The following is a 26,452-nucleotide window of genomic DNA, read 5'->3' as shown; positions in this document are numbered from 1 at the left end:
CCTTGCTCAGTGCATGATATAAAACGTTTATTAATATGCATTTATTGTTTTTCATAAAACTTGCATTGGCTACACAGGGCCACTGTGCTTGGAGGTGGGCTGGGTGGCCAGGTGGACCAGTGCCCACTTTCGGGGGGCAGGGAGGGGGCTGGAGCCTAGAGGCCCCGGACAGTCGGCCGAGTCTCGAGGACGGACACACCGCGCCCTCCGAGAGGCTGCCCAGGGGCTGGCCCGCGGGGAGCCAGAGAGCAGTGGCCTGCCCGAGCTGCCAGAGCTCCTTCCTGCCCAGCTGCTGGCCGTGACCCGAGACTCCTCCACTAAAGTCAGCAAAGGATTCGTGGAGACCTCGTGTGCAGAAAGACGGAGCTGCAGGGCGGGTGAGCCAGAGCCCTCTCCCACATAGCACCATTTCGTTCAGGTCGGCTCGCCAGCACTGCTCAGGCGGGCACAACGGAGAGACAGAGACCGGTGCCCTGATGGGGGCGAAGCTGCTGCCCCAAGGGGTGGTGGGGGCGGCTGTGTCATCTTCAAGGAGGGCTGATTTAAAGGGGCAGGAGGTGGATGGGGCCGGGTGACCCCCACGTCTCCTTTCCTGACCAGCCTGGGGGGAGGAGGAGCCCCACCCTCTGGGGGCAACTGCCCAACCATGGGCCTCTGACCATAGAGAATTGCTGCGGGAGCCTGTCCAGGCCCCAGGGCCTGTTGGCAGGGGGCTGCTCAGTCCACCAGCCACCCCCAGAGCCTCCGGCCCATGGAGAAGGAGGCATGAGGGGCAGGAAGCAGACTCTCCTCCTTGTGCCTGGGCACCGGGGCACTTGCCAAGCTCCTGTCCTGTGGCAAAGGGTCTCTGGGGGCCACGGCCCCTGCCCCCTCCGGGTCCTGGCCTCTCAGGAGGCGTTCCCGGAGGGGCACTGCATCTCCATGGTGACCGTGTTGGGCGTGCCACCCCCCGCCTCCCCCAGCTCGGCGCCGTCCCGCAGGGCCCGCTGGAAGACCACCCTGAGCGGCTCCCACAGCCGCTGAGACTTGTCCCTCCCGGCCAGGAAGTAGATGACCGGCTTGGCACTGCTGTTGATGCAGATGCATAGGTCGGTGACATACTCGGGGAAGGGGGCCGGGATCTGGAAGACCCAAAAGAGGAACCAGTCGATCCCCAAGTAGATGGAGGACACGAGGAAAACCGAGACCATGGCCAGGATGACGTGGTTGAGCTTCGCGGAGCGCTGGCGCCGCCGGGCCCGGCACTCGACGCGCAGGATGAGCAGCAGGCAGGGCAGCACCATCAGTGGGCAGAAGACCAGGAAAAGCAGGATTCCCAGAAAGATGTCCACGTGCCTGCAGGCCGCGCCCGAGCCCTGCCGGCCCAGGAACACGCACAAGTAGTTGTGGATGCTGGTGACCAGGAGCGACAGGGTCCAGAGCAGGGTGCACACCACGGCCGACAGGCGCTTGGGCCGCCGGCGCCAGTACCAGACCGGGAAGAGGACGGACAGGCAGCGCTCCGAGCTGATGGCCGGCAGGAGGCTCACACCGGCGACAAAGGTACAGAGCCCCAGGACCCGGGACACGGCCCGGACGTAGTCGGCGAACGTGCCCAGGAAGCCCCCCGTGTTCAGGATGGAGAACACGGCCTTGCTGAAGAGGTAGCCGACGTCGGCGCCGGCCAGGTGCAGGAAGTAGACGGAGAAGGGGGTCCTCTTGATGGAGAAGCCGAAAAACCAGAGGACCAGCCCGTTGCCCACCAGGCCGCAGAGACAGAGGAGCAGGAAGATGTAGTTCATGACGGCCGGCGGTGGCAGCATGGCGATCTGCTCGATGGTCAGGAAGCCACGGCTGTAGAGCTCCGGGGCCTCACTCCCGCCAGGACACATCTGTGCAGGTGCAGAGGGGAGACACTTGTGATGCCGGCCGGGCCCCACTCCCCAGCCTGAACCTGCATCCGGGTGCGCTGGTCCTGAGTCTGGGCTTGTAGGGCCCCTGGTCCAGACCAATGAACTGGCTGTAACCAGAGCCAAAGACACCCCTGCTCCCACGTAGTGCCACCACCCTGTGCCCCAGAGGCTGCTGCTAGCAGCCTAGAGGAGTGACAGTGAGAACCGTCAGTCCCCAGTAGAGGCACAGGACTGACCCCCAGTCAGAATAGACGCTGGTCAAAAAGTGTCCGTGTCAGGAAAGTTACAGAACAGCTGAGGGACCTTTCTAGATTGAAGGAGAATGGAGAGCCATGACCAAGAAATGTGATGCTGTGTCCTAGATTTTAGAAGGGCCCTGGTGGTTGTCGTAAAGTATGTTAGCGGGGTGACGGGGAAATGTGGGTAGGGTCTGTATGTGTGTATCCTGGTCCTGCCCCAACGTTAGATGTTCTGAGCAGGAACATGCCCTGTGGCTCTGCACTGGAGGGTCCTTGTTCTTAGAGGGCTACTTGGGCCCCAAGGGGATTGGTGTCTGCAACTAATTTTCCAGCAGTTCTGGAAGAGTCTTCCATGAGGTGTGTAGAGTGGAAGCACATGTGGCAAAGGCTAACGCTTGGTGAGGGGCATATGGGTCAGCCTGGGGCTGTCCTGGCACGTTTTCTGTACATTTGCCATGTTCCACACTAACACATGAAAATATTCAGAAAAAAAATTAAATAGGTGCACCTGGGTGGCTCAGTGGTTGAGCACCTGCCTTCCACTCAGGTCATGATCCCTGGAGTCCCGGGATCGAGTCCTGCATTGGGCTCCCTGCAGGGAGCCTGCTTCTCCCTCTCCTCTGCCTGTGTCTCTGCCTCTCTCTCTCTCTCTCTCTCTCTCTCTCTCTCTGTCTCTCATGAATAAATAAATAAAATCTTTTAAAGAAAGTAAAACAATTAAGTAAAATAATTGACTAAAAAAAATGGACGTTGGCCCTGACTGGAGCAGGAACCTAGGTGTCCCATAGCAGGATCAGAGAGACCTGGGGATGAAGAGGTGGTCCCTGCAGGGCCAGGGTGACTCTGGGTTTCTGGATCAGGAGGGATCTGGATGCACCTCGGGGCCTCCCTGGGGAGGTGGAGACCCCAGGCTCTGGGGAAGCACTTTGATACTTGAGCTGAGTATCCTGCCTGCAGGGTGTGGGCTGGGGACAAATGCGTGAAGGTGGGCCCTGTGCAAAGGACCATGGGGGGCAGGCAGGGAGTGCTGCAAAGTGGAGAGCACCCATCCTGAGCACAGTGAGCAACTGCTCTGCTCCAGCCGGGGGTGCTGGGGTGCAGGGGGGCAGCTTGGAACGGACCACAGGCTGAGCAGCCCGTCATCCTTCCTTCCCTCCCCAGAGAAGCCAGAACTCTAGATGGTACTATGAACTACCCTGATCTTTAAACGTTCACATTTAGAAAAACATCGTGTGGGCCAAACATAACCCATCTACAAGCTGGATTCATTCTCGGGCTATCATTTTGACCTCCTGTTCCAAGCGACAGGGCTGCCCAAGCACTGTCACTCCCTCCCCTCAGCCCGGCGGGTGTCACTGGTCCCCCCAGCCCTCCTTCCCACAGAGCCTGAACCTGACGCCCCCACCCCCTCCGATACCCCCCGCCCCAGTCTAAGGCTAGGTATCATTCCCATTGCTCATGACTCTCCCCAAAAGAAAACAAATGGAAAGGTTCTTGAGGCTGGAACAGTCTGTCACCTTCCAGAAGTCCCCCAGCTTTGCCAGATACCCCATAACACGTGTGTGTGTGTGTGTGTGTGTGTGTGTGTGCGCTTCTATCAGGGGAGTCTGCGAGCAGAGAGTGGGGGTGTTGGCCAAACTTCTGTGAGGTCAGGGCAAGCACGCTAAGGGGGTCCTGTTAGCCCCCCATCTCCCTCTAGGCACATTTATTGGCTTGGCATCTCTGTCTGCTGTCAACCCCCCACTGGCTGAGGCTGCTCTTTACTCAGGCTTTCCTGTTGGTGGCTTTGATGACTCCGGCCACAGCCACGAAGCAGTGGCTCTGGGCTGGGGCACCAGACAAGCCCACGCCGAGGGATCGCTCAGAGCTTCTCGCAGGCTGGAAAAAGTCTGCAATCCCCTCCTGGGAGTCGGAGCGGGAGGGCCGGGTGAGTCACTGGGCGTGTAGCTGCCATCCCCGGCCACATACTGCCTTGTAAAATGCGGGCTCTGGAGCCTGGCCCCCCTCCCGGGGCTCTTGTCTTTCCTCCGGGGATTTCTGGAGACTTCTCCCCAGCCAGTCCCATCTCTGCCTCTTGTGGCTGCTGTTCCACAGTGGTCTCTGGGGAAGGAGGCCAAGGGCCACAGGCCCCGGGCAGGAGTCCAGGCTCTGTCCCCACTTCTGGGCTCATCCCAGTCAGGTTCCTATGCTGGCATGGGCCTCAGTTTCCTCAGATGTGAATAAGGCTGCACTAGACAGACTCCAAGGGTCCTTCCAACTGGGACAGTGTTTTGCCCAGGATTTCGAAGGGAATCCCAGAATTTTCAAGGACCTCAGGGAAGGAGGGGGCTGGGAAGGCCAGAAGGGGCAGCATGGCCCGATGTGATGTCAGGGTCTTGGCCACAGCTGGTCCCCGGATATATGCCGTGACTCCAGACCCTGGCCTTGGGCGGGCGGTGCTCCGGGGGGCACATGACATCAGGGCCACCTTGGTGCCAGCTTCTCAGGCCTCCTGGCAAGGCCTGGCCAAGGGACATAGCTGACCACCCCACCTCTGCAGGGGGGAGACAGAACACGGGCCCTCGAGGTTGTAACAGCTCACAGGGTGGGCTCGGGAAGGGATCCGGTTGGGGGGCCACATAGCCCTGAGGGTTGCCACCCACCTCTTAGTCCCGAGACAGGGGATGGGCCCTGGTGGCAGAGTGCAGGGCGAGCAGATGCTGGGCTGAGCCTGCCCCTCCCGCCACACCCGGCCCCGCGGGGGCTCCGAGCCCCCTCCGCTGCCTGGAGCACTTGCCTTGCCCCTGGCTCCAGGATGGGCCTCCCAGGAACAGTTCCCCACCATCTCCAGGCCTGGCCAGTCCAGACTCCTCACGGCTCCGCTCACCGTGCGCCGCCCGCACACCTGCCCTGGCAAAGGCAGAAAGGGTCTTGTCAGGGCAACAGGGTTCCCCACCTGCCCCAAAGCCCCCTCCACCTTCCAGACCCCTGTGCCCTCCGGCCCCCAAAGGCTCTCACTTTGGAGGAAAAGCAGGCAAAGCAGCACCCAGCTCCCTCAGAGCCTCCGAGGCTGTGTGGAAGGCACGGGGACTGTCCTGTGGAGTCCAGGGCGGTAACATCTGCCTGCACCACCCTTTCCTGCCTGGACTCCTTATGCACCCATTCATCAAACCCTAGATGCTCACTGATGCTTCCTTGGGCAGAAACCCCACTCCTCACCCCTTCTTGCTTGATCTGTGAGACTTCTGAAGCCACATGGCTTCTGGGGACATGCATTTATTTACACACAGATTTGCTGTGTGCTTCCTTTGTGCCAGCCCTTGGTGGGATGGGGTTCCTGGCAGCCAGGACCAGCAACCTGGTCGGGCCCTGTGTTTGTAACTCCTGAAGGTGTCTGGTCCTTCCACAACAGGTGACTGCAAGGCAGGACAGTCTGGTCATCCTCAGTATCACTGTCACCACCATTGACCCCTCAGATAGTGACTCCCCGCCAGGAGTGGAATGCCATGCCAGCCAGCCCATGGCCATCATCCCACTTGGTCTTCATTACCAGCCATGATGGGGGGGGGGGTCCAAGGCCCAGGAAGGTGCAGTCACCTGCCCAGAGCTCACGTGGTAACAGTTGTACCCACCGTAGTTTGGGAGATTTGTGTATCATTGAGCCCAGAGAGGCTGTGGAGGAGGAGCAGCTGGAAGGAGCAGGCCGGGAGGGCACTGCCATGGCCCCGGCTCCAGGCAGGAGGAAGGGCAGCTGTATGCAGCTAGGACTGCAGGTCAGAAGGCCTGGGAGTGGTGACAGCCCCCGGGAGGGGCATCCCTGCCTGATGGAGACTGCTCCACCCTGGCCAGGCAGAGGTCACTGGCCCATGTGCTCCAGGTCCCCTTTGAATTGAGTCTGGTCCCTCAGTCTGAGCCCTGTCCCAGCAGGCAAGCCCCTAGTCCTCCCACTGTGCAGGTGGGGAAACTGAGGCTGAGCCACAGGGTGCTGGGACTGCCCTCCACCCAGAGGGAATGCTGGGCTGCTCAGCCAGCCTCCCCTGGAGTTCCTTCCCAGCCCACAGCGGCCCCGCGCCTCCCTCCACACCCCGGCTCAGGTGAGACCCAGGCAGGCATGCCTGTCATCAGCAGAGAAGGGTGGCCAATTGCACGCAGTTGGCACCCTCTTTAATGCTTGACCTTCTGGAGCCGAGGCAGGGGGTGTGCAGGGACCTGCACTTGCACCTGGACCTGTACCTGGACCCAGGCCCCCCACCCCCTGCAGCCTGGCTCCCCTCCTGGCCTCGGCCCCCCAGAGTGCTCTTCGCCCCTACTCTTGCACAGTGTGGCCATGAGCCTTGTGGGTATGTGGCTTGTGGGTGTGGGTGAGCGCACATGTGTGCCCAGGGTGCGGGTCACAGCACTGCCTGCGGTGACAGTGTGGGCAGCACCAGTGGCCTTGGTGGCTGTCCACGGGGTGGGAGCCCTGGTGCCCCAGAGGAAGTGGGCGAGTCTGGTGCGTGTGTAGTGTGTGCAGACAGATAGCATAGGCTACCAAATGTGTGTCTAGAGCCCCACGCCTCCTCCAAACATAATCTTGATTCCAGCCAGGCCACGGTCCCCACTGCCTGGGACAGGCCTTATGCTCACCTGCACACTGGGCCGCAAGCTACTGGCCTCCACCATCCCTCCTGGTCCCCGATGGATTCCCACTGTACTTGGTGGCCCTTCTGGTTGCCCACCACCCCTAGGCCTGGGCCCTCAGGGATGTCCTGACTGCCGGCCTTGCCCTCTCACCTCAGCCAAGCTAGACATCCTCCCCCCCACCCCCTTACCCCCGGTACAGAGACGCCTCCTGGGGCAGCCAGCTTAGGGTCGGCCTGTGATGACCAGCTGAGCCCAGGCATGAAGTAAGGGCTCCGACCTCACCCTGCCGATTGCTTCCATGTGTGGATGTCCCTAGTGTGTCCCCGAACTCTCTTGCCACCCTGCCACGGGTAGTCTGGAAGGCGATTGCCCTCATACAGGGATCTAGAAGCCAAGTGGACCTTAGATGGGCCACAAAAAGACACGTGTGTGATGCGTGTGACGTGTGTGAGTAGCGTGTGTGAGCATGGGGGAGTGTGTGTGCTCCCTGGGTTGGGATCTGGCCTATGACAGAAGTAGCTCCTACTAAAGCAAACAGAAAAAGCCGTCAGCTCTGCGCACTCCTGACCCTCCCTGCAAAGCACAAGGCCTTAAAGGGTCCGGCCACCTATCCACCTTCTCTCCTTTCACCCCACCGTACCACAGCCCAGTGCCAGATCTGCCGGTGACCCTGATGGTGACAGTGAACCTGACGGTGACAGCGATGAGGCTGTCCTGCAGAAGGCCTAGGTGGGCACACTCAGGCTGCAATCCCCCAACCCGGCTTCCCGGCCCCTCCCTCTCATGTGTCACGGCCCGCCCTGCACCCCAGGGATGCTGCGGTTCCCATTCCAGGGCCAGGGTCCCCAGCTCAGCTCACAGCTCCGATGGAAGAGACTAATCTGGGGACTCAAGAGCCAACAGCGCACCAGGTGCCTGGGACAAGGTGGGATTGCAGCTGCTCTGCCTCCTGTAGACGCGGCCGGACAGCGAGCTGCCTGCGCACAGTGGGAGCAGTCTCTCTGCACTTGGGATGCTGCCGGCTGGGTGTTCCCTTCCCACTCTTCCAGAAAGCGGACTTGGATGGCTGGCGAGGGTGGGGGTAGGGACAGAGGGCGAGCCCCCACCCCTCCCACCGGGAGGACAGAGCAGGAGTGGGAGGTGGAGGCCAGGGTGGGGGACAGGCAATGCCAGGACGCCAGGGCCGGTCACCGAGGCTGGGGCTGTCAGAGCCTCAGAGCGTGCTGGAGCCTTCTCTGGGGCCTCAGGCTTCCTGCTCAGAGCCACGTGATTCCTGGGGGCTGAGCGCCCCGACAGCACCCATCTCCTTCTCCCTCCCTGCAGCCTTCCCTGGGCCCGGCCGTGCAGCTACCTGCGCTGTCCTGAGCGTCCCAGGTCTCCCCTTCACGGAGCGCGCACCCGCCTCTGGCCGGGGAGCCGCGGGGCGGCAGGGCAGCCCCGGAGCCTCAGAAAATGGGATCTCGGGGCGGAGGACAGCCTTTGCCTGCCTGTCCGCCTGCCTGCCCGCCTGCGGAGGAGATGGCTTGGGGAGCAGAACCCGCCCCAAACCCAATTCCAGGCCAGGAGGGAGGGGGAAGGAGAGGAGGACAGGAGGAGGGGCTGAGCCAGGGCTGGGATGAAGCTTCGGGAAGGAATGCCGGGCTCGGGAGCAACCCCTCTTCCCCCAGCCTCAGTGGGAACTCAACTCCCCGCCTGGTGACGTCATGTTGGCCCGAGCACTGCTGCCAGAGTCCAGCTGTTAATTTCAGTTGCATCCTGCAGCTCAGCTCCACAGGGCTGCCCCGGAGAAAGCTCAGGGCTGTGCACTTGCTTGGTTCCTTCCTTCTGTTCCCACTGGGTCTTTCGGGGGCCTGCAGGCCAGGAGGGGCAGACCCCCACCCGGTTGTTTAAACAGGAGCTGTTACAGAGAAGCCGGGAGGTAGCAAGGTGAGGGCTCCATGGAGAGGGAGGCGTAGGCACTTTTGAGACGTAGACTGGCAGCAGGACAGCAGTGCCACCCAGGGGTCAGCCCATTCCCCTTCCCACCTGGAATCTGCCTAGGGCCCCCTGTCGGCTCATGGAACCAGGAACCCCCTTTCCCTAGCCCTAATAGCAATCAGATGGCGCAAGTGGAAAATCACAGCACTTTCCTTGGGGAGGGGGGGTGTGGTTGGCGGGCTGTGTGTGCCTGCTCCGCGGGAGGATGAGTCAGGCCTCCCCCCTACCCTGCGAGCCTTCTCAGGGTCCTGGGAGCAGCAAGCCAAAGTCTGAAAGGGGACGCAGGAGCCCCAGGGTGGCTGTGAGGACGGAGGTGGTAGGGACTGGCTTCCCAGGATGCTACCTGGGAAGGCACCCCCCTGCCTGGCGCCAACTTTCTCATGGCTCCGGGGAGCCCAAGGGAATTCCCCTCTGCGCCATCCCTGTGGGAGCAAACGGTGCCCAGACTGGGGGTGGGGTGGGCATCTGGAAGAGAACCCAGAAACAGAGCTTCCTTTGCACCTGCCCGGGGAAATACAGCCTCCTGCCCCTGGAGGAACCTGGTGTCCCTGTCCAAGTGCAAACCTCAGAGTCGAGGGGACAGTCTGGGACTGTTCTCTGCATGGTCCAGCTGGCCTTCTGGGGCCTTTGTTTTTAAGGAGAGCATGAGGGGAGGGCTCCCAGATGCTGAAGCTCTTGGCCCCGCCCAGGGCTGAGAGAGGGGCTGGGCTGGGAGCAGGCCACGGTGGTGACCCTCCCGCCTCTCCCCTCCTCTGGGGCAGGCCAGCTGGGGCCCAGCTGGATTGCTTGTTTACGTGGGGAGGCCAGGGCAGTGTGCGGGGGAGGCCGGGGGAGGCCGAATCCAGGCAAGTTCCAAGCGTAATTGCATTTGGACACTTAAAAGGAATCGTGTGAAGTGGGCAACGGCTCCCAAGTCCGCGCCTTATTTGGTCTGGAAATTTGTTTCTTTCAAAACTAATGAGAGGTGCTTGTACATGGGAATGCCTGGTTTGCTGGGTCCCATTGCCACGCAGCGTCCCCAGCCGGTGTCCCCGCTTGGAGCAGTACGTCGGGGCCATGGGGGACAGGTCTGCAGGCCCGGCTCCTGCAGGGACAGAGGGCCCCGGCTGGGCTGGCCCGCGAAGCCACCGCCTTGGGCTCCGGGCTCCGTGTGGGCCCCGCGTCATTCACTCATTCGTGCCCGTCTTTCCTCTGCGAGCTTTGGGCCTCGGTGCTGAGGTGACATGGCCACAATCCCCACTCCCTCACATCCTGTCCTCATGCTGGAGCCGCCACCTCCCTGCCACCCTCCCAGGGGAGAGGAATTACAATTCCTTTGTAATCATCCTGGCCTCCAGCCTTGCCATGCCACACCCCACCCCACGCGCCCTCCCCGGGGGGGGGGGGGGGCAGGCAGGGACCCTCCTCTGCTGGGGTCCCCGGGGGCAGGAGGCAGATTGTGACAGGACTAGCTCCTGACCTGGCCCTTCTGTGCTGCACCCTTGGTCTGCTGCTCCTGGATGGGGGACCAGGTGTGGAACAGACCTCCTGTGGCCCCTCCTGTGGCCCCTCCTGTGACCCCTCCAGCTCTGCAGGTGTATTGCCCTGCAGGTGTTCCCTGACCATATGCTAAGTGCTGGGCACCAGCCCCAGGCTGATGAACAGGACAGTCTCTCCCCTCAGGGAGCAGAAGTCAAACAGGTGCAGATCTGGATCAGATGACCCAAACACGCATAAAACCTCACCTGGACAGGAGATCAGGTAGACCAGGAGCCGATGGGAAGGCTGGGCAGGAGTGACTCTGGTGGGAAGGGGAAGGGAGGCAACCCCAGCAGAGGAAATGGCACGAGCAAAGGCCCTGGGGCAGGGAGATGAGTTGGGGTGGATGAGACCCCAGCCACCAGGCAGCTCCAAATGGCCCCTGTGGGCTCAGGACCTTGCCCTCCTTGTACTGTCTTCATGTTTCTACGGCCGTTTTGTGCTGTGTGCTCAGAAGACAGGTACAGGGCTGACAGTGACAACTACAGCTGCCCCCCCCCTTCGTGTCCTGTGAGCCAGGGCCTGCCTCAGTTCCATCATTCAGTCCTCACAACATCCCTTGTTCTATGGATTCATCCCACACATCCATACTGGGCACTGACCAGGCACTGTTCTCGGCTCTGGGAACCCACTGACGAACGAGACAGATAGTGATCCCTGTCTGCAATGGGCCCAGGTCCTGGCATCAGAGGCCCAAGGAGCCACTCCGTGTTTCCCTAGGACACCCGCGCCCTCACCACAGGACCTGAGCCGGGGGCAGGGTCCGAGTCACCTCTGCATCCCCAGCACTGGCCATGGAGGCATCAGGGTGTAAGGAGAGGTCCAGAGTCCTGGGGTCTCATCCTGGAGTTGTCTCTGATGAACCGAGGGAAGCCAAGCCTCGGTTTCCCCAGTTGTAGCATTGAGGGGTGGTGGGGGGACCTCTGCTCCCTGCCCCATGCTCACCCTTCACTCAGCTCTGGTAGGGCTGGTTCTTTTTCCTCAGCAGGGCTGCTGAGACATATTTCCCGTACCTGACAATTCCCTTCTTTACAGTGTACCGTGGTTTTAGCGTTTTCTCAGGGCTGTGGGGCCATCACCATGATCCCATCAGGGAACATTCTGTTGCCACCGCCCCCCCCCCCAAAGAAACCTGGTACCCGTGAACAGTCACTCCACATCCTTCCCTGCCCTCAGCCCCTGGCGACTGCGAATCTACTGTCTCCATGGATTTGCCTGTTCTGGACATTTCAGTGAAGAGGAATCACACACCGAGTGGCCTTTTGTATCTTGTGTATTACACTCGGTATAAAGTCTTCAAGGTTCATCCATGTGTGGCATATGCCAGTGTCCCTTTTTATGGTGAGAGGCTGGTTCCTGGGGCCCTTGTGGTCTAGGACCTGTTTTCTTCCAACTGGCTAAGATCCTCCAGGAGACAAGGCAGGCGTAGGCTTGGTCTGGGTCTACCAGTCTAGCCCCATCACCCTTTTGGTTTCAGCTCTGGAGATTAAAAAAAAGGTCTCAAGTTCTCATTGGCTTTCCTGATGGGCAGAGGTGAGTGGGGCCCACTCTCCTTCCATTCTCCCCCTTCTCCAGCCAGGCTGGACCATCAGTGATGGAAGTGCATGTCAGGAATCTATGCGGAAGCCTACACCTTCCTCTGTTCTACATGTGGGAGATTATTCTTTTGTTTGTTCATTCATTCATCCATCTACTCATCCATCCACCCACCCTTCTATCCATCCACCCATCCATCTACCTACCCATCCGTCTATTCACTCATCTATCCACCCACCCATCTATCCATCCATCCAACCATCCATCCATCCATCCATCCGTCCATATTCATCCATCCATCCACCCATCCATCCATCCACCTACCCATCCATCATCCACACACCACCCATCATCCATCCATCATTCATCACCCATCCACCTATTGTCATCCATCCATCCATCCAATCTTATCTACATTTAGCACATATTTATTTTTATTTATTTATTTTTTTTAATAAATTAATTTTTATTGGTGTTCAATTTACCAACATACAGAATAACACCCAGTGCTCATCCCGTCAAGTGTACCCCTCAGTGCCCGTCACCCATTCACCCCCACCCCCCACCCTCCTCCCCCTCCACCACCCCTAGTTCATTTCCCAGAGTTAGAAGTCTTTATGTTCTGTCTCCCTTTCTGATATTTCTCACACATTTCTTCTCCCTTCCCTTATATTCCCTTTCGCTATTATTCATATTCCCCAAATGAATGAGAACATACACTGTTTGTCCTTCTCCGGTTACTGTGGCCAAGTTCAAAAAGGGTATTGCCTGAGTTCTTCTCTGGGATTTTGATGGAATCTTGTCTCACATTTAGATCTTTCATCTATTTTGAGTTTATCTTTGTGTATGGTGCAAGAGAGTGGTCCAGTTTCATTCTTCTGCATGTGGATGTCCAATTTTCCCAGCACCATTTATTGAAGAGACTGTCTTTCTTCCAGTGGATCGTCTTTCCTCCTTTATCGTATATTAGTTGAGCATAAAGTTCAGGGTCCACTTCTGGGTTCTCTGTTCTGTTCCATTGATCTATGTGTCTGTTTTTGTGCCAGTACCACACTGTCTTGATGAACACAGCTTTGTAGTACAACCTGAAATCTGGCATTGTGATGCCCCCAGATATGGTTTTCTTTTTTTAAAATTCCCCTGGCTGTTTGGGGTCTTTTCTGATTCCACACAAATCTTAAAATAATTTGTTCTAAGTCTCTGAAGAAAGTCCATGGTATTTTGATAGGGATTGCATTATACGTGTAAATTGCCCTGGGTAACATTGACATTTTCACAATATTAATTCTGCCAATCCATGAGCATGGAATATTTTTCCATCTCTTTGTGTCTTCCTCAATTTCTTTCAGAAGTGTTCTGTAGTTTTTAGGGTATATTTTGAGAACCATTTGAATGGTAAATGGTTCTCCAACCTTTTATTTTCAGGTTGTAGGTGTCCTTCTGTCTAAAATGAGTCTCTTGTAGACAGCAAATAGATGGGTCCTGTTTTTTTATCCAGTCTGAAACTCTGCGCCTTTTGATGGGGTCATTAAGCCCATTCACGTTCAGAGTTACTTGAACTTCTTCTTAAAGGGGACTTTTAAGAGTCCCCCTTAAAATTTCTTGCAGAGCTGGTTTGGAGGTCACATATTCTTTCAGTTCCTGCCTGTCTTGGAAGCTCTTTATCTCTCCTTCCATTTGAATGAGAGCCTTGCTGGATAAAGTATTCTTGGTTGCATGTTCTTCTCATTTAGGACCCTGAATATATCCTGCCAGCCCTTTCTGGCCTGCCAGGTCTCTGTGGAGAGGTCTGCTGTTACCCTAATATTCCTCCCCATGAAAGTCAGGGACTTCTTGTCTCTTGCTGCTTTAAGGATCTTCTCTTTATCTTTGGAATTTGCAAGCTTCACTATTAGATGTCGAGGTGTTGAACGGTTTTTATTGATTTTAGGGGGGGATCTCTCTATTTCCTGGATCTGAATGCCTGTTTCCCTTCCCAGATTGGGAAAGTTTTCAGCTAGGATTTGTTCAAATACATATTCTGGCCCTCTGTCCCTTTCGGCGCCCTCGGGAACCCCAATTAAACGTAGGTTTTTCTTCCTTAGAGTTAGCACATATTTATTCAACAACAGTGGTGCTAGGAGGAATAGTGGATAAACCAGAACAAGAGGAGGGGATTTGTTTCCTTGATAAAGACCATTTTTCCTTGATAAAGGAAACAAATGAACACAAGAATTCCAACTGGGATCCAGGCAGTGAGGAGAATGAACAAGGGTGGTGATAGAGAATGATGTGGTGAGAGGGTGGAAAGGTGTGATGCAAGCCTAAAATGTTATACCCTAATACCTGGGTCTGACAATATGTGACCTTACAAAGCAAAAGAGAATTTGCAGATATGATAAATCTAAGGATCTTGAGATGGGAGGAAATCCTAGATCATCCGCATGAACCTACATATTTACAAGGTCCTTATAAGTGGGAGGCAGGAGGCTCAGAGTGATGTGTGATCACCGGGGTCAGGGAGGACGAGGCAGGAGGTGTGATCACTGGGCAGGATGGGGACAGGCGGGAGGTATGATGACTGGGGTCGGTGGGGAGACAAGGCAGGATCTTGAGCTAAGGTATGCCGGTGGCTCCTAGAGGTTGTAAAAATAAGGAAATGGGGTCTCCCCGAGGTGCTCCAGAAGGGACTGGCCCTATCCCCTCCTTGGTGTTAGACTTCCTTATCTCTAGAACAAGAGAATAAAGGTTTGTTGTTTAAAGCCCCAGAGTCTGGGGCCCTTTGTTGCAGCAGCCACTGGAAAGGAATACAGGTGGTATGTAGGTTCCAGGATGAGAACAGCAGATGCAAAGGCCCTGAGGTGGTAAGGATTTGGTGTGTTAGCAGAACAGAAAGGGTGGCTAGAGGGCAGGAGTGGGAAGGTGTGTGTGATGAGGCTGGGGAGGTGGGTGACACCTCCAGCCCCCTGCAAGTCCAGGTGAAGAGCTGCCTCTTGGAACCTGAGGTCAGGATGCTTCCAGGCAGAGCATTTTGGCCAGCTTCCCATCTTTCTAGTTGGGTACTGTCTGCCCAATTTCCAAATCCTCACTTCTCCAGTGCCCAGAAATTTCCCACCTGTGTCCACTTCTCTCCCTCCTCATGGCCTGGACTTGGCACAGGCTTCTGGCAACTCTGGCCCAGGTTCCCTGCCGGTGGCCCAGCCTCCCCTGGGACCTCCCCTCCACTTTAGCCATACTTAACATTTTGGGGCAGTGCAAGTAGTTGACTTGGGTGATGGTTCCAGGAGATACTGTGAGGAAGTGAGCCGGGAGGAAAGGGGTCATGAGAAGACCCCACCTTGTTTGAGGGGTCTAGTTGTCACTCACCATTGGCCTCAGCCTCTGTCATTGGGTTATTGTGACAATCAACACCTGCAAACACAGGCAGGAGCCCAGGACCAGTGGCTGGAGGGTGAAGAGAGAGGCTGAGACTAGCAAAGTGGCCGTCAGACCCTCGTCTGGGTAAACTGACCCCTGACTCGGAGGAATGGGAGGCAGGGAGGCTAGAGATGACGTCACCCTAAGTACCGAGGTCAGGGTCTGCGTTCCTGTCTGGGTGTGCCGTGGGTGCGTGTGTACAAACACAGTGACAGCATGTCCCGGTGTCCACATCAGACTGGCTACAGTTTCCCGGGGACTAGTGCAGAATCGCAGACTTGTTCTCAGGTCTGGGTGATCTGCTGTCTTCTGTACATGGGAGGCCACAGTTCCTAAATTTTCTGGCACAAGTAGCTATTTTCCAGAGAAAACTCAAGATTGTTTTGCTCCTGGTACATCTGTTTGATTTGGAATTTCCCCTGAAGCCAGGTTCCATCTGCCAGCTGAACAGATCACAGTGATAGGGGCGGGGGAGGGGGGGAGAGGGGGGAGGTTTTAGTCATTCTTTCTTTTTTTTTAAAGGATTTATTTATTTATTTTAGAGAGAGAGAGAGAGAGAGAGAGAGCAGGAGAGAGAGAGAGCAGGAGGAGGGGCAGAGGGAGACGGAGAGAGAAACTCAAGTGCACTCCATGCTGAGCATGGAGCCCAATGATGGGCTCGATCTCCTGACCCTGAGATCATGACCTGCGCCAAAACCCAGAGTGGGACCCCTAACCAACTGCATCACCCAGGAGCCCCTCAAGTCATTTTTTTTAAAGATTTATTTATTTATGATAGACAGAGAGAGAGAGAGAGAGAGAGAGAGACAGAAACAGAGACAGAGACAGAGACACAGGAGGAGGGAGAAGCAGGCTCCATGCCGGAGCCTGATGCGGGACTTGATCCCGGGACTCCAGGATAGTGCCCTGGGCCAAAGGCAGGCGCCGAACCGCTGAGCCACCCAGGGATCCCCCATTTTTTTTTCTTTTTAAGAAGTTTTCAATTCCAGGATATTCAAAACATTGTGGTGAAATGCACCTAATATAAAATTTGCCAGGGGCACCTGGGTGCCTCAGTGGGTGAAACTTCTGCCATCGGCTCAGATCATGATCCCAGGGTCCTGGGACCGAACCCCATCTTGGGCTCCCTGCTGAGTGGGGAGTCTGCTTCTCTCTCTCCCTCTGCCTACCCCCCCACCCTCTGCCTCTCCCCCCACACTCGTGACCGAGTGCTCTCTCTCAAATAAATAAATAAAATCTCTTTAAAAATTTGCCATTTTAATTATTTTTAAGCGCACAATTCTGTGGCATTAAGTACATCCACACTGTTGTGCCGCCACCACCGTCCATCTCCAGAACTTTTTATCTTGCAAAACAGAAACCCTGTCTCCATTAAACATTCACTCTCCAGTCCCACACCACCCTCCCGCTGGCACCTGTCATCCTACTTGCTGTGAATGTCATGACCCTAGGGACCTCCTAGAAGTGGAATCACACAGTATTTGGCCTTTCGTGACTGGCTGGTTTCACTTGGCCCAGCGTCCTCCAGGTCCATCGTGGGGTAGTAGGTGTCAGAATGTCCTGCCTTTTCAAGGCTGGATGATGTTCCAGGGCAGGGGTGGACCCCATCTTGCTCGTCCATTCATTCACAGGTGGACACTTTGTCTGCTTGCACACTTTGGCTGTTGCCAATCGTGCTGCTGTGAACACACCAAGTATCTCTTTGCAAATGTCTCTTTGAGACTCTGCTCTCAATTCCTTTGGGGGGGCACCAGAAGCAGAATTGCTGCGTCCTATGGTAATTCTAGTTTTACACCTCTGAGGACTCACTATGCTGTTTTCCATGGCAATTGCATCATTTTACAGTCTCCCCCCCCTCCCCAAGTCCCCTAAACAGTGCATGGTGGCTCCGGTTTCTGCACATCCTCACCAACACATGTTATTGCCCCCTTTTTCCCTAGTGGCCTCCAGACGGGAGCGAGGGGGTATCTCACTGTGGTGACCTACACTTAACTTTTGAACAAAGAAACCAGTACTACCCTTCTACCTAATAGAACCCGACAGTCCCTTGACAACCAAGGACACTCTGAGCCTCCCTCCAGAAGAGGAGATGCAAAATCCTTTTGGCCCCTTACCCATCTCTGGGGGGCGTCCATTCCTTCTAGCTGAGCCACACTCCCTTCTGGGCCCGGGACCTTGAATCCTAGACACTGGGCAGCCACTATGAACACATTTCCTATTAGCTAGAGCAGGAAGGGGAGGGGGGAAGAGCATACCCACACCTGCAGCAGCCCTCCTTCCCCCAGCTCCTCCTCTGCCCATCCCAGACCACTCCCTTAGCTCTGTGCACTCATCTCAGCTTGCCTTGGTTCTTTGCCTGGTGGGGTGAGGCAAACCTTCATCCCTGAATGTCCTGTGCCATCAGGGGGTCCACCTCTTTTGGGTTGCTGGAGTTTCCCCCACAGGCATACCAGGATATGAGAGTTCAGAGGGGAGCTGCAGGGGCTCTCCTGGGGTCCAGATGCGGCTCCCTATGGCCTGGTAGGTTTCTGGTTTCTGCTTGGGACCAGGGCCAGTCATCCCAGACAGCAGAGTAAACCCCTTCTTTGCCTCTTGGTTCAGAGCCTAGGCTCCATGCTAGGGTCCTGCGAAGTATTGTCACTCAGCCATTAAAAGGCTGTCCCTTCACTCAGAAATACTTAGGATGATAGGCAACATGGATGAAGTTCAGTGGTACACATCACGGGATGCATGTTGCCTCCCAAATCTAAAGGGGCCCATTAGGCATCGTGCTGCTTGCTCAGTAGAAGAAGCTGTATGGTCTAGCAACTGGTATGTCATCCTGGAGGGGACATAGCAATGTGCTCCAAACAACTGTAGTGCTAGAAATTTCACTGAGACCATAGGCCCCTGCCTTTTGTGGGGTTCACTTCCCACCCTCTGATATGTATGTATCTCACCAAGATTTCTAGAATATTTAGGCTTCTTGCTCATCAGCTCTGATCCACACAGAGTCATCAGTACAGGGAATAAGTGTGCTGTCCCATGGAATGGTGAGGTACCCAGGTCCCAGAGCACTAGATCCTGAGGCCGGGCTGGAGAGTTGACAGGCCTAAGGGAAGATGGTGCAGGTGTACTGCTGTCACTGCTGGGTGAGAACAAACTTCTCATTTGCATTTGTTTAATAAATAATGAATATGGGGAAGGAAGCATTTGATGGGTGTTGGGAGTGGTGTTGATTTGCTTTGGTAGACAGCCGCACATCTGGAAGAGCATGTGAACCTGGACTCACCACCGGTTGAGTTTATGATATTCTTTTGTTTCTTTAAAAAAAAACATTTTGGACTTTATTTTTTTAAAGATTTTTATTTATTTATTTGAGAGAGAGAGAGAGTGAGAGCATGAGCAGGGTGAGGGGCAAGCAGACTCCCCACTGAGCAGGGAGCCCGATGTGGGACTCGACCCTGTCACTCCAGGATCATGACCTGAACCAAAGGCAGATGCTCAACCAACTGAGCCACCCAGGTTCCCTCCTTTTGGTTTTCTATTTTGGGAGAGAGAGAGATTAGCAGTTCTGGGGCTCTACTCGGCTATCTCTGCCACAACAGCACACCCCTGCCAGCCAGGGAACTGCCACCTGCTGAGATTGTCTATTCCCCCCCACCCCAGCCTTCCAGAATAAGGGGGATGACTACAGGGTGGCTTGGGGGACCCACTGAGCTTGGTATGAGCTGGATCTGTATCGAAATCCTGTTAATTGCCTGCCCTCCATAAGGAGGACCACGGGGATGATGTAAACCTCCCAGAATTCACATCAGCTCAGACCCAGGGTCCCCCACATCTGGATCCTTCCTTTTCTCCACTACCCTGCCCAAGTAAATGGCCAAGGAAGGCAAAGAGGAGAGCTGTACATTATAAATTTTTGGTAGACTAGCAGGATCCTTCCTCAAGGGGTTCTGGATGAAATCTGGGGACTGGGAGACGAACCAGGTCTCTCTACTGTGGTAGTTCGGGCCACATCTGTTGATCATATCTAGAGCATCTTTGCTTATTCCAGTCAAGGAAGTTCTTGGTAGGCTGCTCATCTGTTTGAGAACCGTGTTAAATTGTAGTTGTTCAGATAAAAAATGGTCGAATATCAGCAATTTTATGTGATTAAACCAAACATTTTGGTCTTGGGTACTTCACAATCAAGTAGCCAGTGCCAAAGATCGCCATGGTTAAGCTATTCTGGTTATTCCTGTTTCTTTTAGGGTAACTACGCCCTCCTTGGCTCCCTGGCTCCAGCCACGCAGGAGCCATATCACCCCATTTGATTTCAGGAAGTCCAGGTTGACCACCATCTCCTGCTGTCATTCCCAGCAAGCCCCAACATCGCATTTCTCCCACCTTGGTCCAACATTCATAGGGTGGGGGCCATTCTTGTGCATATTCCCAAAGCTTCTGCCAATGGGGACTGAAAATACCTGTCACTTTCTCTGGATAGTACATCTTCCTGGGTCAGATTTTGTTCCATGCTCCTGGAGCATGCTGGGATTTGCATTTAGGTACAGGTCTAGAAGCAGGAGGTCAAGGTGGGCTCCTAAGGACGTGTCTAGCTTGGGAGTGACCCTCTTATAGTTCCTCCAAGCTAACGCCCTTTGAGAGGGGACAGGGGCTGCTTCGGCCAGCAGAGAGGTTCTATGTAATTTGGAGGTTCAACATCCTCAGCTGCCTTGGAGTCTTTTCAAATGGAATTCATTCCAGGGTTCAGGGTCCCCCCATTTCCCAAATGATGCCCTAATTTAATGGAGGACGGCGTGGCCATGAGTGGAAATGGTTGTGTTGCATGGTTCAGCTACCCCACAGGGTCAGCGTTTGGGTTCAGACTTTCAGAAATCTCACCTCTGTGCCTATAAGAGATGTGGGCTTTTTTTTTTTTTTTTTTTTTAGGGCAGCTATGGAAGTTTTCTGATACTTTAACTTGGCTGTGAGCTGAATATTTAAAAGTTTGAACTCATTTTTCCCCCTCCTAAATTTTCTATGCAAATAAAGAGGCCTACCAACTCCATAGCATGTACACTCTGCTGGGCGTCCTTGTCACTGTCAATAAAAAGCATGTGTCACCTGACCCTTTGTGGTACATGCTCGAAGGCCGGTTGGTTTGGGCAAGCACACCCTGAACACTCCTTCTAATCCCTGTCTTGAGAAATCCCACCCTCCCTCTAAATTTCCAACAAGCAGGATGTGTAGGAGAATGTATTGTTCAGCCTTCAAGGTCAGGGACTCTGCGGGTGGCCAATCCGGAGCATCTCCCTTGTAACGAAGCATGTCCAGTGTCAGACCTCGATCTCCTCGAAGCACTGGCCCTGGAAGGAGGAGCAGCCACAGAGAGTCACTCTGATATCAAAGCTTGGGCTCACAGATCCCCTCAGAGGATCTCTCAGTGGATGCCGTCCCTGGACCCTTTATCCATAAGCTCCCCCAATAAACCTATGTCTCAATAGCTGTCTGCGGGTCTTATCTCAGTCTCACCGGATAATCACCCACCCTCGGCTGGGCCCCTGCAGGGTGAGGCTACACAGCCTTCAGGGGACTAATGGTGATTTTTCAGGTTAACTGTTTTGGCCACACGCATTGCATGAACACCAGTGTCCCAGTGACTACCGGCAATAAGGTGCCTTCACATATAATCAGGCCAGAGACCACATTTCAGATGATCATCTCCAGACCTCACTTCTGTTACAGAAAACGGTATCCATCTGAGTTTGATCAAGAAAACAGAGGCTCGGGCACCTGGGTGGCTCAGCAGTTGAGCATCTGCCTTCGGCTCAGGGCGTGATCCTGGAGACCCGGGATCGAGTCCCACGTCGGGCTCCCTGCATGGAGCCTGCTTCTCCCTCTGCCTGTGTCTCTGCCTCCTTCTCTCTCTGTGTCTCTCATGAATAAATAAATAAAATCTTAAAACAAAACAAAACAACACAGAGCCTCTCCATGTATTCCAGAAATAAATGTCTTAATATAGAAACCGGGGCTTCTCTGAATGTAAGAGAGGAGCATTGGGTAAAGGTCTGGAAATCCCAGAGGATTAGGGAAACCGCTATGAGCTGGAGCGCTGGAGCAGAGGGGAGGCAGGGGCCAGGGAGACGTCCCGAGGGAACCACTTTGGCCACCACGGGCTGAGCTAGGAGCCCGGGAGGGGTGCGCAGAGCCACCATTTCCCTCCTTCCCAGGGCCAAATGGAAGCTCCTGGACACATCCGTGAAGCTGCTGTATCTGGTTGCCACAACATCTAGAGAATTCTGCTTTACTTATACCTTACAAATCTTTGGAGAATTTGTCTCATTGGTAAACTCTTACCAGTCGCCGTCCGGAGCAGGGGATCCTGGGACACGTCATTCTCAGCCTTAGAGGGAGTGGCGGTGGCACACAGGGGTGTCAGACAACCCGCGGGCCAGCCTGGGCTGCGGGGACCCAAACCCCAGGCCGGGCGGCTCAAACACACAGCTCCGGAGGCTGGCGAGTCCAAGAGCCAGGTGCGCAGCACTTGGTTTCTGCTGAGAGCTTGTTTCCTGGTTTGTGGGCGCTGCCTGCCCGCTGGGCCCCACGCGGCCCACAGGGGGCCACCTCGGGGTGCTGATCTCTCTTAGAAGGGCACCGATTCCTTCCGAGGAGTCCCATCCTCCTGACCTCAAGTAACCCTCACCACCCCCAAAGCCCTGTCTCCAAATACTACCTGGCAGGGGGTTACGACTTCAACACCTGAATCTGGGACAGGTGCATAAACTTTCCACCACGCTAGCACACCCTCTTGTTTCTTTTTTGTTTTTAGTGCATATTTTGGTATTTAGGACCATTGTTTTTGTGGTTGCCCTCATAACCTTATGTAATATCTGCCGTCCCTCATATTTTTGGCCTTTGTCAGTTGGTTTCCTAGCCTGGGTGGGGTGGTCTTTTATTATGTCCTCAAATTTTCTTTTTTAAATTTCTTGAACTATAATTTTTTAAAAAGGTTTTATTTATTCATGAGAGACACATAGAGAGAGGCAGAGACACAGGCAGAGGGAGAAACAGGCTCCCTGCGGGGAGCCCGATGTGGGACTCGATCCCAGGACCCTGGGATCACAACCTGAGCCAAAGGCAGACACTCAACCGCTGAGCCACCCAGGGACCCCATGCTGCTCAGGTATCTCCCAGGGAGAGGAGTTCTTGTGACTATGCAGAAGGAGAGGTAGGCTGTAAACTGTCTGTCTTTTATCTGGACCTGCTTTTCTCTCCCTCTGTCCCTGCCCTGTCTCTGAGGGGCTTCCCCTAGCAGTTCCTTCTCAGTTCGGGGTTTTGTCCTGGAAGGAGGTTTCGCTTTATTGGCTCCAGAGTTCCCAGGGCCCGGGCTGCTCCAGCACGAGGACCCTGCTGCTCCCTGCGAAGGGAAGGCTGTGTGTCCCCTTTTAGATACTGACTCCTGCTCTCCTGCAATCCGATAGGGCCACCGAGCTCACCAGTGAGTACCCGTCAGGGTCTGGGAGGTCCTCTACTTCTCAGGCCCGGCAGGCCCGGCTGACTTCCCTCCCTGTCCTCTCCTGCCGTGGCTAATGACATGTGGGGTTGAGGCCCCTGGTGATCCACCCCCACCCACTTGCTCGCTCTGGGTGCCTAGCCGCCTAGTTTCACTGTGACTATTATCTATGAGTTTTGGGTTTTGCTCTCCTAGGTGCTCTGTCCATTTTTAATGGGGAATTTTGGGAGATTAAAAAATTATGGCATCGCCATTCCTTCTTCCCCACACTGCTTGTAAGCCCTACTTACTAAATAGCATCAGAAACATCTGCTCTGAAATCAAAGTGTTGATAACAGCCTGCAGCCCACCGTTTTTCAGCAGAAACAAGCAGTGCCAAAGATTGGAGCATGAAATGTTGGGGATCTGGGTTTTTCTAGGTCCCCGTTGCCAGACTGCAGAGGCTCTGTGAAGGGAGCTACAAGCAGGGCCACCATGTACTGTTGCTGGGTTGTGCACTGCTCAAGTACACCTGGGTGATAGGGTGGGGGTGAATTCCAGCTCATGCTGTTTGCTGAGCCCTGGGTACCATCCTGGAGCTGCACCCCTTGCACCCTGAGAATGCACTATATGTGCTGGTGGCTTTGCCAACTGTGGGTGAGGGTGTGACTGCATGTTTTTGAGGCCTCGTTCTGTAGGGGATTCCCTGCAGGGGGGTCTGCAAAGCATGGGCTGTCACTCAGGTGAACGCACATCCTCCTGGCTCTGATGGGCACCAAAATCCCTTCCAGCAAAAATGTGGACTTCCTTCACTTCTGTCCTTACCTGTGGCGTCTGCAGCCTCATCTGGGAAGAGGCTTCACGAATTGGAAGCAGGTGGGCTCAGCAAAGCCAGAAGTTGGGAGTCAAAGGAGTCCAGCTAGTTAGGGAGTTGCTGGACCAACCCAGCTTGGCTCAGCCCGAGGAGCAACTGGCAGAGGGACCCTAGAGCCACACACCTCCTGGAAGAGTCCCTCCACCTTCCAACACCACCCCAGACAAGGACTGCTCAGTTCCCTGGTTGGTGCAGGCTCTTTCCAGCCTCTAGGTCTGTGCTCATGTGGCTCTCTCTACCTGCTAGTCCTAGGAAAACTCTTATGCACCCTTCAGGCTCCAGCTCAAATGTCACCTCCTCCAGGAAGCCTTCCCATGAAGCCTTACTCCCCAGCCTCACTCAGTTTGTTATACTGCCACTGTGGCACTGCTCCCATTCAATGTGGATAGCTTCTGTCAGTCATTCAACAAATGTTTGTTGAGCACCTACTGTGTGTTCCGCCTCTGACACGAGCCCCCGGGGCCGAATGAGACAGTCCTGGCTCTTGGCCCTCAGGAGCATGCAGTCCTCTTGCAAGTGTTCCGTGCTAGGCTGCCTCTTCCCTGGGGCGGCACCATGGCTGATCCTTGGCTGACCCCAATACCCTGTGGGGAGCCCGTTTGATGCAGGATGAGGGTCTCCGGTGTGGCATGCCCAGCCGCTCTGAGCGCCTGCCCAGGTCCAGCTGCCAGGATGTTGTGGCTCTCCGAGGGGCTTCCATGGTAGCCACCTGAGATGGGCAGGGACTTCTCCTCTGCCTCACAGAGCAGATCTTGACCATGAACCTGCAGGTCCCCTAACCCAGCTTAGACTCTTGCAGGTCGAGGCAGGACCAGCTCTCCCCAGCCTGGATGACCCACAAGTGCCCCTTTGGCCTCGAGTCCGGGAGGGGGGGGTTCTCCTTCCAGACCTCAGGCATTGGGTTTCCTGGTTCTGGTGTCTGCCCCTTGGGCCTGGGACTGGCCGAGGAGCCCTGGGCAGCTGGCCTGGCAGCAAGCTCAAAGGCCAGGCTGTTTCCTGGGTGGTTGTGGGGTCTGCCTCCCTCCCTGCCCCACTCTCTTGCTCATCCACTCTGGCCTTCCCTGCTGCCAAGACGGGCCTCCTGCAGAGCTCCCTTTCTGTGCTGTGGTGCCCCCAGACCTTTCTCTCTCTGCCTGGGATTCATCATCTGAGGGCAGGGGTGCCGCTAATACACTGCAAGATGCAAATGGCCACCACACCAGAGCAAGGTGTCCCACCCACAGCCCACTAAGGCACAGGAGTGAGAACAGGTTTGTGCCAGGTAGCCCCCGGCACTAGTCCCCTGTGACTCCCTGGAGCATCTGTCTCCTGATGTCCGGGGTGGGGGGGGGTGTCTGCCTCCTGCTCCCTCTAATCCACCACCCCAACCCCAGCCCATCGTGTCTCTCTCCCCTACCTAGATCCTCCAGCAGCCTGCCCTGCTTTCAGAATGAGATCTGTACCCCTCAGTATGGATGCCAGGCCATGCAGGTCTGCTGCTACCCCCTCACTTTGCCTCGGTCTTCTCCCCTCAAGGTCACCGTCCTCAGCCTGTTGTCACTCCCCCTACATGCTACGCCTCCTCTTTCCCCCCTCTCTGGCCAACTCCTCCTTATCCCTCAGACCTCAACTAAAATGTTGCCTCCTCCCAGAGGCCCTCCCTGACCATCTTATCTAAAGATGGCCCCACTAGGGGTGCCTGGGTGGCTCAGCTGGTGAAGCATCTGCATTTGGCTCAGGTCATGATCCCAGGGTCCTGGATTGAGTCCACATCGGGCTCTCCGCTCAGTGGGGAATCAGCTTCTCCCTCTGCCTCTGTGTGCTCTTACACACTCTCTCAAGTAAATAAAATCTTAAAAAAAAAATGAAGATGGCCCCACTACATGTGTGCTTTGTGGAATGGAGATATCATTCACCTACCATAAAATTTACCCTTTTATTTATGTATTTAATTTTTTTTAAATTAAAGCAGGGGTGGGGCAGAGGGAGAGAGACAATCTCAAGCAGATTCCATGCCCAGTGAGGAGCCAGATGTGGAGCTTGATCTCGTGACCCCGAGACCATGACCTGAGCCAAAACCAAGAGATCAACCACGTCAAGCTCCCGTTGGGACTGAGCCTGCTGCTACCAACTGGTGACATGCTTCTGTGGCTTCTTCCCTTTTCCTGATCTGCTTCTCAGCTCACCATTCAAAAAACTACTGCAACCCCATGTCCCGGTCTGTGCCCAGGACGCCCAGCCTCGGCAGACTTGCTCATGCTTGGGCCTGACCCTCCAGGGCCCCAGGTCCCAGCCCCCACCCGCGGCCTGCCTCTCCCAGGCCTTCTCTCCAGGCCGGCTCCCCAGGGCTTCACCCCAACCCTGCAGGCCTCCTCCGGCTCCGCCTTCAGCCCCCGCCCTGCTGACCCTCCTCGCCCTCAGCCTCTCCCTTGGCTGCTGCCCCAGGCATTTCGGTTCCCAACACAACAAAGGATCTGGGTCTCCCCGGATTCTTGTTGCTCACATCACGAGTGAGAGAAGTGGAAATAGGGAGAGCAGCCTGGCCTGGGAAGTATTTGGTATTTCCAGGGGGCTTGTCCCCAGGGCACAGGCAGTGGCGTTAGCTCGCCAGCGCCCCCGCAGGTGGCCCTGGACTTGGCATCTGCCGTGTCCCCCACCCACTGTGTGACTCCCCCCCATAAGGCACGTGGCCTCGTTGAGGCTCACTTTCCCCAAGCACAACGGTGAGATTTGCTGCTCTGTTCTCAGCAGTAGTTTCAAGACTGAAGAGTGACACGGGATTTGGGAATTCACTTTGTTACCTTCAGACAGTTGTTTGCTGCAGATGGGTGGCGTGAGGCAGTGGGGGAAAAGCTGGCGTGGGGACTGAGGCCCCTCGTGTGTCCCTTCCCCCTGCACACCTGGGAGTCTGCATTGTCACTAACTCCACGTTTTGGGTGCAGAAGCTGAGGCCCAACGAGGTGCGGGGGCGGCCTGAGCTCATGAG

The 26,452-nt window shown here is 55.7% G+C and overlaps 1 protein-coding gene across 3 annotated transcripts; it reads right to left on the bottom strand.

Annotated features, from left to right (window-relative positions):
- Positions 1-6: 6 nt before the first annotated feature.
- On the bottom strand, positions 7-8,255 carry MRGPRF (MAS related GPR family member F). Of its 3 annotated transcripts, none has more exons than XM_055308570.1 (3): positions 8,085-8,255; positions 4,908-5,020; positions 7-1,871 (listed from the first exon to the last, which is right to left on the bottom strand). In XM_055308570.1, exons 2-3 carry the CDS (start codon positions 4,953-4,955, stop codon positions 888-890), a joined length of 1,032 nt encoding a protein of 343 aa, XP_055164545.1. In that variant the 5' UTR covers positions 4,956-5,020; positions 8,085-8,255; the 3' UTR covers positions 7-887. The 3 variants fall into 3 exon arrangements, with proteins under 3 accessions (XP_055164545.1, XP_055164559.1, XP_055164552.1); XM_055308584.1 differs by having other exon boundaries at positions 4,908-5,015; XM_055308577.1 differs by lacking the exon at positions 8,085-8,255 and adding an exon at positions 5,129-5,149.
- Between the last annotated feature and the right edge of the window lie 18,197 nt (positions 8,256-26,452).

The sequence above is a fragment of the Nyctereutes procyonoides genome, unplaced genomic scaffold, assembly GCF_905146905.1.
Source record: "Nyctereutes procyonoides isolate TBG_1078 unplaced genomic scaffold, NYPRO_anot_genome, whole genome shotgun sequence".
Taxonomy (NCBI): domain Eukaryota; kingdom Metazoa; phylum Chordata; class Mammalia; order Carnivora; family Canidae; genus Nyctereutes; species Nyctereutes procyonoides.
Note: the sequence above shows the minus strand (reverse complement) of the source record. Positions and strands in the feature narration are given on the sequence as shown.

What these genes read in the sequence shown, in the direction of transcription:
- MRGPRF (XM_055308570.1), bottom strand. Translation starts at nt 4,955, where the DNA reads ATGGTGGGGAACTGTTCCTGGGAGGCCCATCCTGGAGCCAGGGGCAAG. An exon ending in ATCCTGGAGCCAGGGGCAAG is followed by an intron (nt 1,872 to 4,907) that starts GCAAGTGCTCCA and finishes GCACCTGCACAG; the next exon opens with ATGTGTCCTGGCGGGAGTGA.